At 37.0% G+C, this 18,601-nt stretch overlaps 1 protein-coding gene across 1 annotated transcript in view; it reads right to left on the reverse strand.

Moving 5' to 3' along the window:
• Positions 1-4,727: 4,727 nt before the first annotated feature.
• LOC121729084 (gamma-aminobutyric acid receptor subunit alpha-2) overlaps positions 4,728-18,601 on the reverse strand; it is a 28,190-nt gene continuing 14,316 nt past the window's right edge. The window contains exons 5-11 of the mRNA XM_042117471.1: positions 16,304-16,386; positions 15,289-15,423; positions 12,161-12,288; positions 9,859-10,044; positions 9,051-9,185; positions 5,748-5,919; positions 4,728-4,960 (exon numbers count right to left, since the gene is read on the reverse strand). Of these exons, the coding sequence (XP_041973405.1) occupies positions 4,794-4,960; positions 5,748-5,919; positions 9,051-9,185; positions 9,859-10,044; positions 12,161-12,288; positions 15,289-15,423; positions 16,304-16,386 (1,006 nt within the window). The 3' untranslated portion in view covers positions 4,728-4,793. The remainder of the gene's footprint in view (positions 4,961-5,747; positions 5,920-9,050; positions 9,186-9,858; positions 10,045-12,160; positions 12,289-15,288; positions 15,424-16,303; positions 16,387-18,601) is intronic.

Raw genomic sequence — 18,601 nt, forward strand, 5'->3', positions numbered from 1 at the left:
ACCTTTTTGTTGCAGCAACACTAAAAAGTTGGTTAGGTAGTATGTAGCATACAAATATTTTGGCTTCTTGAATATGTCACTATGTGAAGAGTTACCTTACAATATTTCTGGTCAGGTAACACAGTTATTATGAGTATGTACCTATTGATATATTATATCTATTATATTATGTACCCAGATGCAAAAGCTACAGTTTTGAAGAATGATTGCCGCAATCATAATATTTATGTTACTACTGTTATTTTTATTTATTTGATTATATTTCCACTTTTACACTTATTGCTCTAGAATTTAAAACGAATAGCTTTAAAATCGGCCATAAAGGATATTTTCAATTTAAGACTTATCTATTGTCTCTACGAAATAAACTTCAATTTGTATAGACCCCTAATGCCTACATTACTGTTAAGAATCTACAGAGCTTATATATTCCTATATACATCGGGTGTTCTTACATAAGACGGTCCTGTTAAATTGAATGCAATAACTCAATAGCTTATAAGTACCTAATATACTTTTTATAGTAACAACTGTTATGACGTGGGCAATGTAATGAACGGTAGCTACTAAATTTAACAATGTAAATAGTGAATACAACCCGGTCGAAACATCTGTAGACCAGAACGATCCATGTTAAATTCGATTATTTCCCCAAGTCAAAAATGTATGAGAATTAATATATTATCGCATCGCTAAATGTTGTGACTCGTGGCGCTTGCGATGCAATATTGTGTCAAGGTTTGTTTAAGGTAATCGCACATTTATCAGCATGCACACGCCGAACGCGCCGCATTTTAGAATTAGTTGTATGAAATGATGTGAAGCCTCGCACTTACGTCCGCATCGTACGCGCGTATTACAGCGCGTTCGACGCGTACGGCACGTACGGTGCTGGCAAATGTGCGACTGCTTTTAATTCTAACATCGCTGTCATTAGATTATTATGATGCTACAAAATTAAAACACCATGATGAGATGACGTCATTAGGCGGGTCCACACCAAGCGAGCCGCCGCGGCCGAGGCCCGCCGCGCGCGGCAAGCGAGCAGCCGCGGCCGCGGCTTGCTCGCCGAGGGCGAGGCGGACGGACGTACACAGCAAGGTTGCCTCGCTCGAACAGCCCGAGCCGCTCAGTTGAGCACAAAGACACGATGGTACCAAAACAGGTGACGTCCACACTGCGCGCGGCAAACGACTGAGGCGCCTTTGAGCATTTCAAAAAACCGACACCGCTCGGTTCGGACGCGCGCGTGCTCGCCCGAGCGCGAGCATGCGCCCGCCTTGGGCGAACAACGTCCACACCAAGCGAGCGTACGGCGCATGCCGCGCGAGGCGGGCCGCGGCCGAGGCGGCTCGCTTGGTGTGGACCCGCCTCTCGTGATGTTTTATCTCGTACCAGCCGAGGTTACAGATATTTTGACCTGGTCATACACAAAATACGCATTTTGTTTCTGACATGCCATTGGCAGGAATAGTTTTATATGGCACAGTTATAATGTATTAAGATTTGTAGGTGCTCTTGCTTACAATCATAAAGTTAATATACCTAGCGGAATAGACAATCTCGAGCTGTCAAACGAAACCGAAATTGGTTTTCATCTGTGTGAAAAATAATGCGTACGTATACATTTACACAAGCATAATCTGAACATGAATTCTATGAGATTAAATTGTCAACGTGCGGCACGTGCCGACTGGATGTCAAAAAAAGAGTGCTACCGTCATGTATCACACGTCTCTTTTTACACTCAGGCCTTTGTTTCTCTATTCCGCTAGGTATATTAACTTTATGCTTACAATATAATAATATTTATATAATATCTCATAAGATATGTAAATGACGATGACACTTTCAGTCAGTAGAAGTTCAAGATACTCTCCGTAGGTATCTGAAAATTGAATTGTTGAATTCATTAAGAAGAAAAAAACAGAATTTTTATTTAAAATTGCCATTATGAAAAACAAAAAATTGTTTATGGCAATTTTTCAGTCAATATAACTGCTTCTAATCAGTAAGTAACTATGCTTGAGTGACCGCAGGAAATGCTTAGAAAGTATAAAATGTAGTTAAAATTGACAAAAATAAGGCTTCTAAATTACTTACTTATATGAAATTTAAAAACTCTGTACTTTGTACAAGAAAATCTAGAGCAGCGGTTCTCAATATTTTTTTGATGGCGGAACCCTTTTAAGAAATGACATTTTTGATGGGCTTCCAAGAAAATAATGATTTGTCTTTAAATTAATTGGCTCCATCCTGTTGTCTGATGACATTCCTAAAAACAATTCATTCCTAAAAACAATTTATTTATCGCCCGAGGAGCCCCAGGCCTCCATCGAGCACAGTTTGAGAATGGCTGATCTAGAGTCTAGAGTCTAGACTGTAGGAAGGAAAAAAGTAGGTACTGACTTTTTTCTGCAACATGCATAAAACTGTTTTCTCACGAATGTGATGGTACCTTGGTCTTATAATGTGTGTGTTACAACTATGACACGGAAAATATATTTACACAATATGTAATCGGCATTTAATAATAAAATAATATGATTACAATATAATAATTGTATGTAACTATACAATAAAATGAAACGAATTCATGTAACTTATGACGAGAGCCTTACTATACATTCCAATTGTATTTATATATTGCCTTGGAAAACGTCTATTTTTATGGAAATGCTAAATATGAAATATGAATAAGCCGAATTTCTTGTGTCCGTAGTTTACAGAATATTGGACCAATACTAAATAATTTATCCTAACTCTTTACATCTATTTATATATTGTTAGGAGATTCAATGAAATGTAATTCTTGATTATTATTTATTATTTACACTAGCTCCTTGCGACTTGATATAAATATTGTTTCTTATTATACCTACTTTATATTTTTTCAAACATTAAAATGTATGTATTAAGTGTGAATTGTTTTTATATTTATTAAACCTCCGCTCCGCTAAAGTACACCATTCATAAATTAAATTTAGTTTGTTATTATTTTTAGCAATATTCCGCGAAAACAACTTCCACCTTTAAGTAAATGAGTGAGTGTAAAGAACATATCGCGGCTTATAGAAATGGTCATCCTGATAAGTCACATATTGCTAAACATCTTTTAGATAGTAATCATACTGTGGCCGATGGCCATTCCTATAAAGTTTTACATAAATGCGATAAAGGCTTTCGGCTGAGCGTGTTGGAACAATTAGAGCCTGATTCCATTAACCATTCATAAATTGCTAGAGATGTTTTGATTTATGATTGATATAATCTATACTAATTTTATATTTGGGAAGAGTTTGTTTGTTTGTTTGAACGCGCTAATCTCAGGAACTACTGGTCCGATTTGAAAAATTCTTTTACTGTTGGATAGCCCATTTATCGAGGAAGGCTATAGGCTATATTTTATCACGCTAAGTATAATAGGAGCGAAGAAATAGAGGAAAATGAAGACACACATAAGAAGTAGACCACGTGAAGGATCATATGCTACTTTTTTGTGGACTAATTTGTCTGTGAAATAACAAATTTACGCGGGCGATGCTGCGCGGTACGTTATATTTCGCGTGGTCATGACATCATGTGCAAAACGGCTGGATCATTTTGCTGAAATTTAGAATAAAGATACTTTAAGTCCCGAAAACGAACATAGGATACATTTTGTCCCAGAAAAATGTACGGTTGTTGCACAATATACTTTTATGATGTGCGCGTAAACTATTCAATCTATTAATTTGATGGAATTTGGTATGGAGATACTTTGAGTCTCGGGAAAGGACAAGGAATTTTGTCCCGGATAATGTACGGTTCCCGCACAATAAACTTTTATGAATATTGCCTAAACTATTCAATCTATTTTGATGAAATTTGGTATAGCAATACTTTCCGTTTCGGGAAAAGACAAGGGATACTTTTTATCCCAGAAAATATATAGGGTTCCCGCACAATAAACTTTTATGATTCTCGTCTAAACTATTTAATCTATTTTGATGAAATTTGTCATGGAGATACTAATTTGAATCTGGGACAAGGAATGTTTTTTGTCCCGGAAAAATATGCGGTTCTCACACAATATACTTTGTGATTTGCGCGTAAACGACTCAATATTATAGTTGTTCCCGTACATCGGTACGGGAACAACTATAAACTAAAGTCTACGCGGACGAAGTCGCGGGCAACAGCTAGTATGATAATAATTTTTTGACCTATCTCACAAAATGCCTCACGTAATTTGTGGACTCTTATTCGTATTGAGTAATACTGCCTTTTATAGTTACGTATAATTGATCAAATGACATTAAATTGCGTATAGGTTTAAACTTTAGTACTTGTCATGGAGCGTGGCCGCAGTTACCAAACTATATCGATATTGGACCGGGTAATGCAAGCTGCCTAAACATTTTACTTGACTAATATCTAATACACTGACACCAATATCTGATACAGGAGTAGGTAAACACTGCTACATCTTAAACAGCGTACAAGCTCTAAGGAACTGTAAGGAATGTTACGGGGGTAGGGCAGGCCAAACTATCACCCTTCTCATATCTTTCCTCGGAGCTTCATGCGGATTCCCGACGCGCAACTCGACTCGACACCCAATAAATGCTCGCCGCACTGATCATTTACCATTGATCGCACGTAAAGTTTGGACCGAATCCGGGCTTGTACCACGAAATTGTACCACGTTGTTAGAGCAGGACGCGGCATTCTGGTCCGATTGTTTGACAAAACCGTTTCGTAGTAGGCCTACCGAGTCGAACGGAAATCGTGAATCAGCTCGCATATCGAGTTCAGTGTGACAAGGTGTTAATAGGGTTGTTGCTCCAGTCGAAGTCGTCGTTGGCGAAGGCGTACACCAGCCAGTAGAAAAGGTTGAGCAGCGCGAAGGAGGCGGGGAACAGCACGCGCGCGGCGCGGTCGATGTGCGACACGCTATTGATGTGACCGCGGTTACCGCCTGGAATTAATAGAATAGAATAAACGTTTAATTGCAGCTAAAACTATAAAGATAAGATCAGAGAAGTTGATTCCTAGGTAGATGAAGGATCTACTTTGGTCGGCTTATGTCAATTCAATGTTAGCTGCGATCGGTTCGAAGAGTTTGACTTAACGCGACCAAAATATTACGTAGGTCTTTCATCTGCCTAGGAATCAACTTCCTCGATAGTACATTAGCCTGTTCCTGTGGGAGAAACCTGTTTCAAAAGTTGGATAGGTAATGGACGATGATGGGGAAAGATGCGGGAACTAAGGTTCGGACCGTAAAGCTTAGCTTGAGTGCCAAAAGAAGACTACAATATCAACACCATAGTATATCATTTTCGTCTCCATGTTATTTTATAGGCAATTGGCCGTAATACATAACTGTAGATATATTTTGTGTCGGCACGATCGACAATGGTATCCTCCCACGAAACGCCTTTAATGATCGGAAGTCCAAGGGACACGCTAAAGCTGTCTTGGAACCCTAAAAAAAAAAATAATCAGAAGAAAATAGGAGTAAGTAAAAGTATTTGAAATCACGTCAGCTGCTCACACTGTGTAACCTATCCTAGGGTGTCTTACCACTGGTAGAGTTGCGGTAGGATCTATCGTACCCGCAATTCTGCCTTAAGCGATGAGTGGAGCACCATGGGGTTTTAGTGGGTAGACAGGAGTCCCACATAACCCGGCCGATATCCCCAATTTGCCGGGGATGCGTAAAGCATTTCCCCATGTTAAAAAAACAAAAAAGGGTGTCTTACCAGCTTCTCTTTGCCGCTGTCGCCGGTACTGCTCGTCGCCGGCCAGACAGTACATGACCTGCCTCCAGCGCGGGACCCGGGTCTCGGTCTGCGTGGTCCGCTCCACGGTCAGCCGGACGGTGTTCTCGTCCGTCTGGTCAGAGCTGTCGCCGTCCTTGCTCGTTGGTATGTTCTGGAAATTATATGAATGTAATTTCCAGAACATACCATATATATAATTTTTTCATTATTTGGTCGGGTTATGTCAAACCAATGTTAGTCTGTACCTGCCAGCTGAGCTTGACTACTTGACGTACTTGACGTACGGTACTATACGTACGACCAAATAACGTACAGGTCCACCACATGCCTATAAATCAATTTTCTCGATGGTACATAGAATCTTAAAATTTGAAAGTAGGTAACTAAAATTACATTCTGCGCGTGAGAATTAATATTACTGAGAAGAGCAATCAAACCAAGTTATTTCATCACATTTCACAGTTTGGTCCAAGGTAATGGGATCTTACATGTTTTTTAACAGGGCATAAAATAAGAGAAAGTAAGGTCTAGAGTTCTAGACTCAAGACCAAGTTTGGATTAGATATTTTATGATACATAAATTGCAATTTATCAAAATTCCATTCGTTTTGCTCACTTTAGTTATTTAATGACGACATTAAATAACTTTCCTGTTAATTGTTTATTATTTTAATTTTTGTCATTTTTTTGTAAATAAAACATATTGCGTAATATTCACCTTATAAATATTTTTCATACAGAGGCCACAGATGTTTCGACATAGTCAATTTGCCGGGCCGCCTTGATTGAAAATATTTACATAAATTGTTCCTTCCATCTTTTTTATTCAAATTGCACGATTTCGTGTAAATAACTTAGGATTGAAAGGAGTGTGACATCGTTTGATTTATGGATTCCGTACATATTTAAATAATCCTGTGGCTAAAATGTAGCCTTTGAAGTGGCTACTTAATCGACGGCTCAAAATGGAAATTTGGCAAGTGGCTTTTGATTTGTTTAAGCTTTGTAGATAGTGTTTTAACTATCAAAATCTATATATAGCTAACTACTAGCAGCAGAAAACGTGTTGCAATAAAAGTTTGTGTCATAGAAATTTAGTATGTATAATGTAGTTAGGTACTTACTATATTTCGCAATGTAACTTGTAAACGATCCAATATTGACGCAACGGGCAATTCTTACGGACCGTAGCCAGAAATCATGCAAGCAGCTTGCACCGTGGTTAAAAATTTGTAGCACAGTACAAATACTTATACCGTGCTTAAAATTCTCATGACATGATAGTGCCAGGGCTCGATCTAGCTATCTAGCCGCTTCGGGCAAATACAACTTTCGCTCCCATTACATACAGAAAACCTAAGTAATAATTATATACTTATCTACCTGAGTCACAAACTAGTTTTGTTGGGAATGGGGGAGTAATATTTAAAGATAAAATACTTAAATATTTCACTTATACAACCTGAAGTAGGTTGGAAAGTAAAATTCTCGGACTTGGGTGGTGGATGGGATGGCTGGGCAGGCCCGGCTCGTTCCTCCGGGTCCTTCCCGTTTCATACCACAAATTTTTCATACCGCGGTATGAAACAGCGAAGTACTGTTTTTGAATTCGTACCGCAAGGCAGATTTTAGTACAGTCAAGCTCAAAAAATCTATACGTATTATATAAATTATAAAATAATAAATTATTTAATTTAATTTTCTTATTTATTATTATTATTTATTACATATTATTATTTTATTTGATTATTTAAATTAAATAAATTCATCTCAGAGAAACCAAATACATATTGGGCAATTTATTGATGGTATACGAAAAGACTCTAAGTATTATTGTGCTTTATTAAAAAAACCTGATGATGTAAAAAATTCAAAAAGATCAACACATTCAATTGAAATAAATCAAAGAATATGAAACGAGCAAACGGGTCACCAGATGGAAAGCAACTTCCGTCGCCCATGGACACTCGCAACATCAGAAGAGCTGCAGTTGCGTTGCCATCCTTTTAAGAGGGAATAGGGTAATAGGGCAGGGGAGAGTAGGGAAGAGAATAGGGTAGGGGATTGGGCGGTGGGGCTCCGGTAAACTCACTCACTCGGCGAAACACAATACAAGCGCTGTTTCACGCCGGTTTTCTGTGAGCCCGTGGTATTTCTCCGATCGAGCCCGCCCATTCGTGCCGAAGCATGGCTCTCCCACGTCACAACCATACAAAAATAAAAAAAAAGCTAGCGGTACTACGGAACCCTACCTATATTGCGCGTGGCCCGACACGCACTTGGCCGGTTTTTTTATTTGTATTTTCTAAACTATCTATTTTCATCAAAAAAATCAATGCACACTATGAGGGCACTTTTGAGATTGACAGCTCCCAGACCATAAGTACATATTCTTTTTGATAATTTAAAATTAATTATATAGTGTTAGGTTAATTTTAAAGTTCTATGTGTAATCAAGCTGTGATTCTATTGTTAGAAGTCTGATAGTATCTTCTATCTTCTATATATATAAATCTCAAAGGTGACTGACTGATTGACATAGTGATCTATCAACGCACAGCCCAAACCACTGGACGGATCGGGCTGAAATTTGGCATGCACGTAGATGTTATGACGTAGGCATCCGCTAAGAAAGGATTTTGATAAATTCCAACCCCAAGGGGTTCAAATAGGGGATGAAAGTTTGTATATAATAATACTTCTTAATGCGAGCGAAGCCGCGGGCAAAAGCTCGTATAATATATTTTTTGATTTTGAAAGAAATGACATTTCTTTATACAAAATATTTTTTATTTCTTATTGTTACCACTTTTCTATACGCCAGTATAAATAAATGATTAGACTAAAAATATTTAATAAATTTCATGGTACGAATCCACCCATACCAAAAAAAATTTCGTCGTTTCATACCACTCCAAGCACCGCGGTACGAAACAGGCAATTCAAAAACAGTACCTCGCTGTTTCATACCGCGGTATGAAAAATAAGTGGTATGAAACGGGAAGGACCCCTCCTTAGATCGGGAGAGCCTAATATTCAAGTCCTTTGTATTATAGGTCTACCAGAATCTAATGGCAATTTTTGACAGCAGATTTTCAAAAAATATCCTTGATCGTTGGATAAATTTTTATATTTGCATTTTTAATACAGAATCAGCCGCTATAAGAAAAAGGATCAAAATGTTTTATTCCAATTACCCCGGTAGTGCTAGAGTCAATTTATTTTCTTACTTTTTGCCATCAGATTCTGCTAGACGTATAGTAACTAAACGGTTATACTAACGCTGCAGTTATCCGTTGATCGTATCGAGCTGCGCCGGCGCACGGCGAGCTGGCGCGCTGCGAATGCGTCACCTCCTACTTCCTCTATCAACTCCTCCCACTCCGAGTCGTCTATCGCGATCTCGCCGGAACCCACCTGAAGAAAAAAGATGGTATCGTATAGATTGCGGCATTACATCAGCACTGTGTCAATGTAAATATATCCAGAATCTTGTTTTGTCTAAACTCTAAGGTTGGGTTGCACCAGAGGCGTGGTTAAAGTTATGGTTATGGTTATAGTAAAGGGTAAATTTAACTTTAACCTTAACTTTAACCGGTAAAATTGACAGACGAAAGCTGGTCCAACAAGGTTATAAATGAACGTGGGTGGGGGCGCTGCCAAAGAGAATATAAGGCGCTGCTGTTAAAGGAGAACTGTCAAAAATGGCGTTCTTGTATGATGACACCGTTAGTTCCTTTTTTCGCCACGTGCATTTAAAACCTTGTCGAGCTCTATGGTTATGGTTGAATATGGCGTCTTGATGGCGTCGATTTTTAACTTTAACCAAAGATTTGACATTTTGCATTGTAGTTAAAGTTATAGTTAAAGTTACAGTTATAGTTAAAGTTAGTTGGTGTAACCCAACCTAAACGGTTAAAACGGATTTAAAACGGTTATTGCCCAATAGAATAAAGGGAATAATTCTTCGAATATTTTGCGCATTAGCTTTTACTATTTTTGGACTAAAAATATTCCGTTAATTCTTTAAGCTATACGTTTGCTGTCTTCCCTGCTTTTTATAAAAAGCATATTTTAATAATTTCAATACCTTAGTAAAATAATGCACTCCAGCGAATTCCAGTAGCGTAGCAATGCAGTAGAAGAAACTCATCAGAAGAAACCAATCCAGGGCGGTGGCGTAGCGGACTTTGGGCAGGTCCGTGCGAGAGTCCAGGCTTATTGTGGACAGAGTCAACACCGTTGTTATACCGAGACCTACGCGATCTGAAGTGGCCTGGAATGTTAATTGTATACAATATGTGTAATGTTTATATGGTATTCCATATAAGTATGTATACTAATTTATTAGTTACCGTAGTAGTCACTCGAGCTTTTATAGTCTTTTTTTTAAATTATTGTATATCATGCTTGTACAATATCTTGAACGCAATAAAGTATATTCTATCCTATTCTGTCAACTACAAATATATAGTTAGTTGTAGTAGTCAGTTACCCTACATTTTGTAGAATCTTTAAACATGAGAGGGACACAATGAGAGGGACACAATATGTATTTATGCAAAGTATACTGATAGGGAAAACATTGGCAGCCGTACTAGTATGAACTGTGTCACAGCTGCCTTTGTTTACAGCACAAGGTAACAACAGTTTGTAGTAACCACACAAAGAGTAGGTACAGTATATCCGCTTGCAAATAGTAACAAAATAAATATTAAAATAAGTAAAGACAGTAGTAAAATATTTCATGCAGTAAACTATAAACAATATGATTCAATTAAAATTGTTATCATTCATTATATTGATACCATTATATGACCATAAGATTTTAAGGGTTTCAGGTTTCTGTACAATCCATCAAATTCTAAATAACATCAAGTTGTATAGCTTTGTAAAACTGGAATGAAAATAATAAGAAAATATAAATAAAATTCATTATACTTAATATTTCAAAATCAATTTCATTTTAGTCGAAGATAAAATTATAAAGTTTCTTAAAATTAGGATTAATGTTATTAATAAATGTTTAAATATTAAATTAGATAGATCAATTTAAAAAAATATATTACTTAATACTAATAATGAATTTATTATTAAAATTGAAATTTAACAATTTTTTTTATTTATTTAACAATGTAAAGAGCCAGACCTACCATGCCATACTTTCATGAGAATTGATTGAGTGTGTGTGTGTGTGTGTGTCTGTGTGTGTGTCTGTGTGTGTGTGGGGTGTGTTATTTATATGTATGGGTTTTGGAGAATTTTTTCAGTTTTATTATAATCTAGGGAGGTTAACCAATTTATAAGATGTAATTTACATTTTCTGAGATTAAGGGGATATAAAATATTGTTTTTATTGGCAACATTATAAAGATGTGAAGAGATTACGTGGTAATTTATTTTTACATAAGGTAGTTCTTTATGCTTCCGGAGAATCGAATTTAGGATGTATAATTGCCTAACCGTTAAGATTTTGGACTCTTGATATAAAGAAAACGAGCTGTAGCGGCGCGGAAGTCCATAAATAACCTTCAGGATAGCACGCTGAGCACGCTCCAGTGGAAGCAGGATACGGGTCCCACACCCTCCCCATGTAACAATACAGTATTGAATAAGAGACTGTGCTAGGGCAAAGTATACACACCTCAATGTGTTGAGATCTGCAGAACTCCTTAGCTTCCGAAAAACAGGAATCAATTTTCTTAGACGCGAAGTAAGAGCTTGCACGTGTAGAGTCCAACTGAGCCTGTTGTCTAAAATAACACCCAGGTACTTTATACTGATTGCTGACGCCAAAGGAAAACAATTACAGGTGTCCTTATCACAGGAATGAGCTATTATGCTGAAATTCTGGAGTAGCCGGGCAATAGAAAGTAAAGAGAACGGTAAATATTTAGTCTTGTCTAAGTTCAAGGTCAACAATTTATTGTCTAGCCACTTCATTACTTCACTAAAGGCCAGCTCTGCATGAACCTTAGTTTCACTCCAACTATCCCCGTACACAATCAAAGCTGTATCGTCAGCATAGGCAAAAATTTTGCAATTTTTCAGCTTAAGTTCGCATAAGGAGTTCAAATATAACAGAAAGAGTGTGGGACCCAAGACACTTCCTTGTGGCACTCCATAAGAGAGCCGAGTGGGATTACTTATAAATTCTCCAATCTTTACGCACTGGGAGCGATCAGAAAGGTAATGTCGAAAAATGCTCAAGGCTTTACCACGTACTCCAATCGATTCAAGCTTATTCAACAAAAGAGGATTGTTTTTTTGAAATTGGGTTATAGAAAAAGATTGGATTTTCTCTGATCAATTTCTATAAATGTATCTGAGAAAACTCAATTTTTTCCTAACCGATACTCATCATAGTATTCCTATGTTTCTTCTGATCATACCTCTCGATGTATCCAGAAGGAGACCCAGGACAGGACGACGATGAGAATGCAAGGCACGTAAACCTGGATGAGGAAGTAGCCGGTGTGGCGCTGCAGGTTGAACGACACCTGCAGCACCGAGAAGTCACCTGGAATGAGTTCGTCAATCATCGTGGTGTTCAAGTGTAAGAACGATAATGCAACAGGCGTTTTCGAATTTCAAATAAAACACTTTGATATTGCGACTTGCGCAATAATGTTGCGCAAAAAGTTTGTACTTATATAAATTGATAGGCGGCTGATATGGGTCCAATTTTCACCTGTTACGTTGCCTTGCTGTTGCAAGATATTATATATAATCATCCTGCAATTACCCTGGTAACATATTTTAATCTTTCAAGGTCTTCAAAAGTTTCTAGTGAGAAAAGAAGAGCTTAAAAGTAACTTAAAAGTTAAAAGTAGTAGCTCAAAACCTGTTATTTGTTTTTTGAAACAGTACCGATAACTTAGTATCTAAGATAATTATTTGATCTGAATTACATGTCTGGCAGATGAAAACGTGGTGATAATATTGTACACAATATGACACATAACACGATAATGATTAATGATATTATTATTTGTCACACACATAAATAACCCCAAAATATCGAAGAAATATATGGAAGCATAATATTATAACGTCTCTTATAATTTACGTTAGAAATTTTATTAAAGTTGAGTCTTTGGGAGAGGTACAACGATATCTTATAAAACCAGCTTCAAATAATCCTAGAATTGTAAGTGCTGAAATCTAAATGCTCGAAGGTCATGTGATGTCAATCTTATAACACCCCTCTTGTTTGTCGGGGGTTAAAAATGAAGTTTCACGTTGAAGCCTGCATTAATGTGAAGGAGAAGAAGGCCGCCATACGCCTGCGGCTCGTTACTCGCCGTATTTGTCGCAGGATACGAAAAAAACTAAATCATATTTACAACTCTCAACTCTGAAAGGTTGCTAATGCTGTTTGTAACGCGGAAAAGCTATTTCCATCGTTTAAATATAAGAAAATGGCCGACATTTTACTGGGTCGGGAGTCGGGACATAATTTCATATCGCCGTTGCCAGTTCGTTTCACTGTTATGGAATTATGAACGAAGAATATTTAATGGCCATTACGCGGTTTGCGGCAATCTAATGCTGTTAATTTGATATTTAATATCCGTCTGTTATCTTATATCTTTAAACGAGCAATTCTTGTTTATATATATATATATATATATATATATATATATATATATATATATATATATATATATATATATATATATATATATATATATAATTGGAACTGAAAAATATGACTCTTCCTGACATCTATTGGCGAATAATAATACTATTTTGAGAGCAACAAATTGTTTTAACGACCAGCAGATGGCGTTATAAGTAACACGAAGTCAATGAGTGTTTGATATACCGAGCGAAGCTCGGTCATCCAGGTACTTATAGTTTATTAATCTCTTAGTTTAACGAATACCATACATTTTTCAGGCCATAAAATACTTCGTCAGATCTCGGTTCGCTTGTACCTAAGCTACATCTACACGGTATATCTCCGACGTTTGAGGATTTATTTTCCGTGAGTTTTGCATATCTAGCCGAGTGTATGGAATCGTGTTAGGGGATAAGCGACTGCCGTGATTAGTGGAGGTACGATTTATACCGTACCTACCTTACTTAGCGTATTAATGTATTTTATATCTACCCTCAATTGGAAAAAAAATCCTCCCAAATTTTCTTAGATATTATTTATTACGAGTATGAGTAGTATATTATTATTGAGATTTCGTAGAAAATTTTGGCAGTTTTATGAGACATTGAAAATTATTAATTTATAATATCTTATACTCTCTTAATTCATCTCTAAAAGAATACTCACTTACTGTGTACGTACTTAAAAGGGTTATAACTTTTGAATGTACCATACAGCTCAATATATAGCTCATACAGCTTCTATTATTAGAATTTTGCATTAAAGTTTCGTACTTAAGCAGTGTATTTTAGGAATCTATATATAGATGTACCTAAACTATAGAGTTAAAAATGGCAAAACAGACCCGCTAACAATAGCACTTCACGGCCATTGTTCTAACACTATAGCTCTAGTTAGGCTTTCGAGCCGATCTGAGGCTTAGGAGTGGATGAAAATTTAATTGCGAGATTTGAAACAACAAGACAACAAAGGAAAAGGTGTTGTAGAGTCACAGTCAGGTGATTTTGCTAAATATAAATGCTCTGCGTCTTATTCTTTTACGTTTTTAAAAAAGTACATAGGGAAGATTTACGTCTGTTTTGATAAACTTTATACCCTCGCTTCGTTACTCAGGAGCTGAATTTTGTCTAATCTGCCGCTGGGTTAACGATAATGCTTTGTTCAAAACTACGCGACCAAGCGACTGCGAAGCGGGAGCTGTCCCCACAATATATTCTTTTGTATGCACTATCACAGAAATTGATACACAGATGGCGCACCAGACAGATGGTGCACCTACATGATTTTGTCAAGTTAAGCACTAATCCGACAGATCATAACCAACTGACTTGATGAGACTTTAATCCAAATTACGTAATATGTAGGTAATATAATATTGCCTATGAATCTTCAGTAGTACAAATATCGTCAAAAATTATGATGTAAGAAAACTTTTGTAATTTCTTGGCAGATTATTATTAGATTAAGTAGGGTATGACAAAAAGTTTGATGACATAAGTAAAAATGAAAAACACATTATTAATCATGACCTCCCGTAATTTCTCCTCAAATATTTGTTAAAATTTTGAATCACTCGTATACTCGTATGTGCACCCATAATTTCTGTCGCTTTAATAACACTTGTAACGTAATATACTACTTTTTTTACGAAAAATATCTTGAAACAACCACAAACACCGGCCAGTTGAAGCCATATTGTAAACAAAATGCACCTAGCGCCGCAGTGGTGAGCGTTGAACTAATTCAATTAGACGGCTGCTTTTGAATCAGCTGTATTATTAAACGTTTCGAGCGACTCAAATATTCAATTAAAAAGCTAGACGTGTGATTGAATAGCGTTGTTCAGTCAAAGGGCTAGCTGTTTTAACCAGTTGGCTGCGACATATATAGGCTGACCTTCTCGCCTGGTGAAGGTGAAGTTCCTGTAGGGGAAGCTGATGAGGTCGAACTGCGACAGCGTCATGCCCGGCACGAACGTCACGCTCTCGGCATTCTGCCACTGGTACACAAGCTGCTGGTTCGAGTACGCATCTAAAAAAATGGCATACCGCATAGATTTATGGTAAGTTTTTCTATTGGCCAGGCCACAACCATTGCGACATCGTATCGCAAAAACAACATCGCACAGAAATGGGATCGATGTCGCAACGCTAAAATTTCATCGGATACGACATTATACGATAAGACGCTAATAACTTAAACCTCAAATTTTCATGATGCGGTCTGCGGCGTCATAGATTTTTGCGATGCGACGCCGCAACGCAGTGTTGTGGCCTAGCTCTATCTATTCTGTGAAGTGAAATACCTAATCTATGTTAACACGTTAATTAAAAAACTAAAAAACCTGACTACAATTTGATACAATGTAGCTAAGCTCTCATCTCTCAATCTCAGCTAAAATCCATCAAGCTGTTCAGGCTGCAGAGCGTGCCAAACATACATATACATAGTCTCGAAAACCATAACTCTAATGGTGCAATCTGGGCCTCGCCTTGTCTTATTCTTATTTTTACTTCTATCACATGTTTTAGATATACATAAATGCACACTACGTGCGACTCGCAAGCTCCAAAGAATGCGCAGCACTGGACTGTATTTTTTTTTAAAGGCCGGCCTAAGCTTCCCCTTGTTTTAGATTAGAAATTTTAGACTAATCCTTTAAGCTTATTTATTTATTTAACAATACAAACAAGATAAACAATTTTAATTTTCACTAACAAAAAAAAAAACACGTTGATTTAATGACGTAGTACAAGTTATTAGTTTGCGCGAGTATTCCATGCAATACAACATCCTTATATACCAACGACAACAGATTATCACAGTTTCATGTAAAAGTCGGCACGTACATGCATTAAGGATATAATTTATGCCTCGGGATGTTTAATTTGCGAATATGAGATGTACTCACAGCTGCCAAGTATCAGGGGACATGATTGTCTATCCATCGGGAAATTGCGCAGCTCCATCGGGCATTTGGCTTTTATCGTCAATCTGCCAAGATAAATACATTCCTAGTATTTAATCTGTAAGTATTAAGGCTACTACACACTCAGATTTGCATAGGTTACAAGATTTACTTTAATTTATGGCCGTACTCAGAGATATTTAATTATGATTAACCTTCAATTTTAATGAAGAGTTTGACAGATAATGTATGAGGCTTATTTAAGAAATTAATATTCCACTCTGAGTGTAGAGTAAGTTCTTACATGTAACTAATATTATGTCTTTTTTTTTATTTATCCAAAATAAATTTACATTTTTTCTTAGACAATACAAATCGTCAAACTGCATAACAGTTTCACCGGATACAACATATCTCAAAACTTTATGACATTTTTACATAATTATTAAATTTATATAACTTGTACATAAATCCAACATCAAACATAATAACATCTAAATAATTTTCAACAACAATAATATTCTAACAAACTGAAATTACTCTTTCACAATAATAATATAACAAGTCTTACAGTCTCATTATTAAACCATTTAAAATAAAAATAAATTATATTATTATTACAATACCTGTAGGTAGGTATATAATATTTTATTACATATTATTATATAATATGTTTAATTATTATATTTAAATTATCATTCATTATACCATCCTTATCAACTGCAAGTATTACTTTTCAAAAAATATTTTTTTAATTCTTTCCTTAAAGTTAACATACTGGTTTTATTGCTCTTAAGAGAGGAACTTTAATTTAAGTACATAGTTTCACAGAAAACATAATGAGTTTATATCAAAATCTTCATTAAATTAAAGTTAAATAATAGTCAAATCTTTCTGAGTGCGATCGTTAGCAATGTAACATAAATTATTTCGTAGCACGGTCGTAGCTATACGTAGCAACCCCGTAGCCAGTACGTAGCAACCGCGTAGCCAGTACGGCTGGCTACGGCGTTGCTACGTACTGGCTATGGGGTTGCTACGTACTGGCTACGGGGTTGCTACGTACTGGCTACGGGGTTGCTACGTACTGGCTACGGGGTTGCTACGTACTGGCTACGGGGTTGCTACGTACTGGCTACGGGGTTGCTACGTACTGCCTACGGCGTTGCTACGTACTGTCTACGGCGTTGCTACGTACTGGCTACGACGTTGCTACGTACTGGCTACGGGGTTGCTACGTATTGGCTACGGGGTTGCTACGTACTGTCTACGGCGTTGCTACGTACTGGCTACGGGGTTGCTACGTACTGGCTACGGGGTTGCTACGTACTGGCTACGGGGTTGCTACGTACTAGCTACGGGGTTGCTACGTACTGTCTACGGGGTTGACTATTATTTAACTTTAATTTAATGAAGATTTTGATATAACCTCATTATGTTTTCTGTGAAACTATGTACTTAAATTAAAGTTAACGAATTATTAAATGTCTCTCATATCTCACATTTATACCGGCCGTGACACATTGATAGTCAGCTAGCATGTATAATAATAAAATCGCGTTACATTTCGTAGAAATATCGTAGCATAACGTATTAATGACGTAGCATTACGTCGCTACGACGCAACCTTACGTAAAAAAGGTTGTAGTATGAAACATTATTGAAAATAACTACAGACTCAAATGCAATAAGACTTGGGTGGATTTTTAAGATAGTAAACAGTTTTATTACAAATAATAATATATTATACTCTATAATTCAAAGCTATACCTCGACTCGGTGTGATCAAAGCTTTAATCAAATCTTGGACTCCAATAAAATACTTTTATCGCAGCATTAATATCTAGTTTATGTTTCATAATAAAACAAATGAAAAATGTTGATACTCTTTATAGAATCGGTGCATAATAATATCTATCTGTTAAGTATTTAATATATCCGCCTCCGTGGTCTAGTGGTATAGAGCGCGGCTCTTGACTGGGAGGTCGTGGGTTCGATTCCCACGTTGGAAACTTGTTACTTCCAAGTTTGGTTAGGACAATGCAGGCTGATCACCTGATTGTCTGACAAGTAAGATGATCCATGCGTCGGATGGGCATGTAAAAAGTCGGTCCTGCGCCTGATCTCTCGCCAGTCGTGTCGGTCTTCCGTCCCACTGGGTTATGAGAGTAAAGCAATAGAGAGTGCTCTTGTGTGCTGCGCACACACTTGGGCACTATAAAATTACTCCTGCGTAGCTGGCCTGGTTTCAATGAAATCGGCCACCGTCTCCGAAACCGGTGTGGGAGCTATTATTATTAT

Source organism: Aricia agestis, chromosome 7 (assembly GCF_905147365.1).
Source record: "Aricia agestis chromosome 7, ilAriAges1.1, whole genome shotgun sequence".
Lineage (NCBI taxonomy): Eukaryota > Metazoa > Arthropoda > Insecta > Lepidoptera > Lycaenidae > Aricia > Aricia agestis.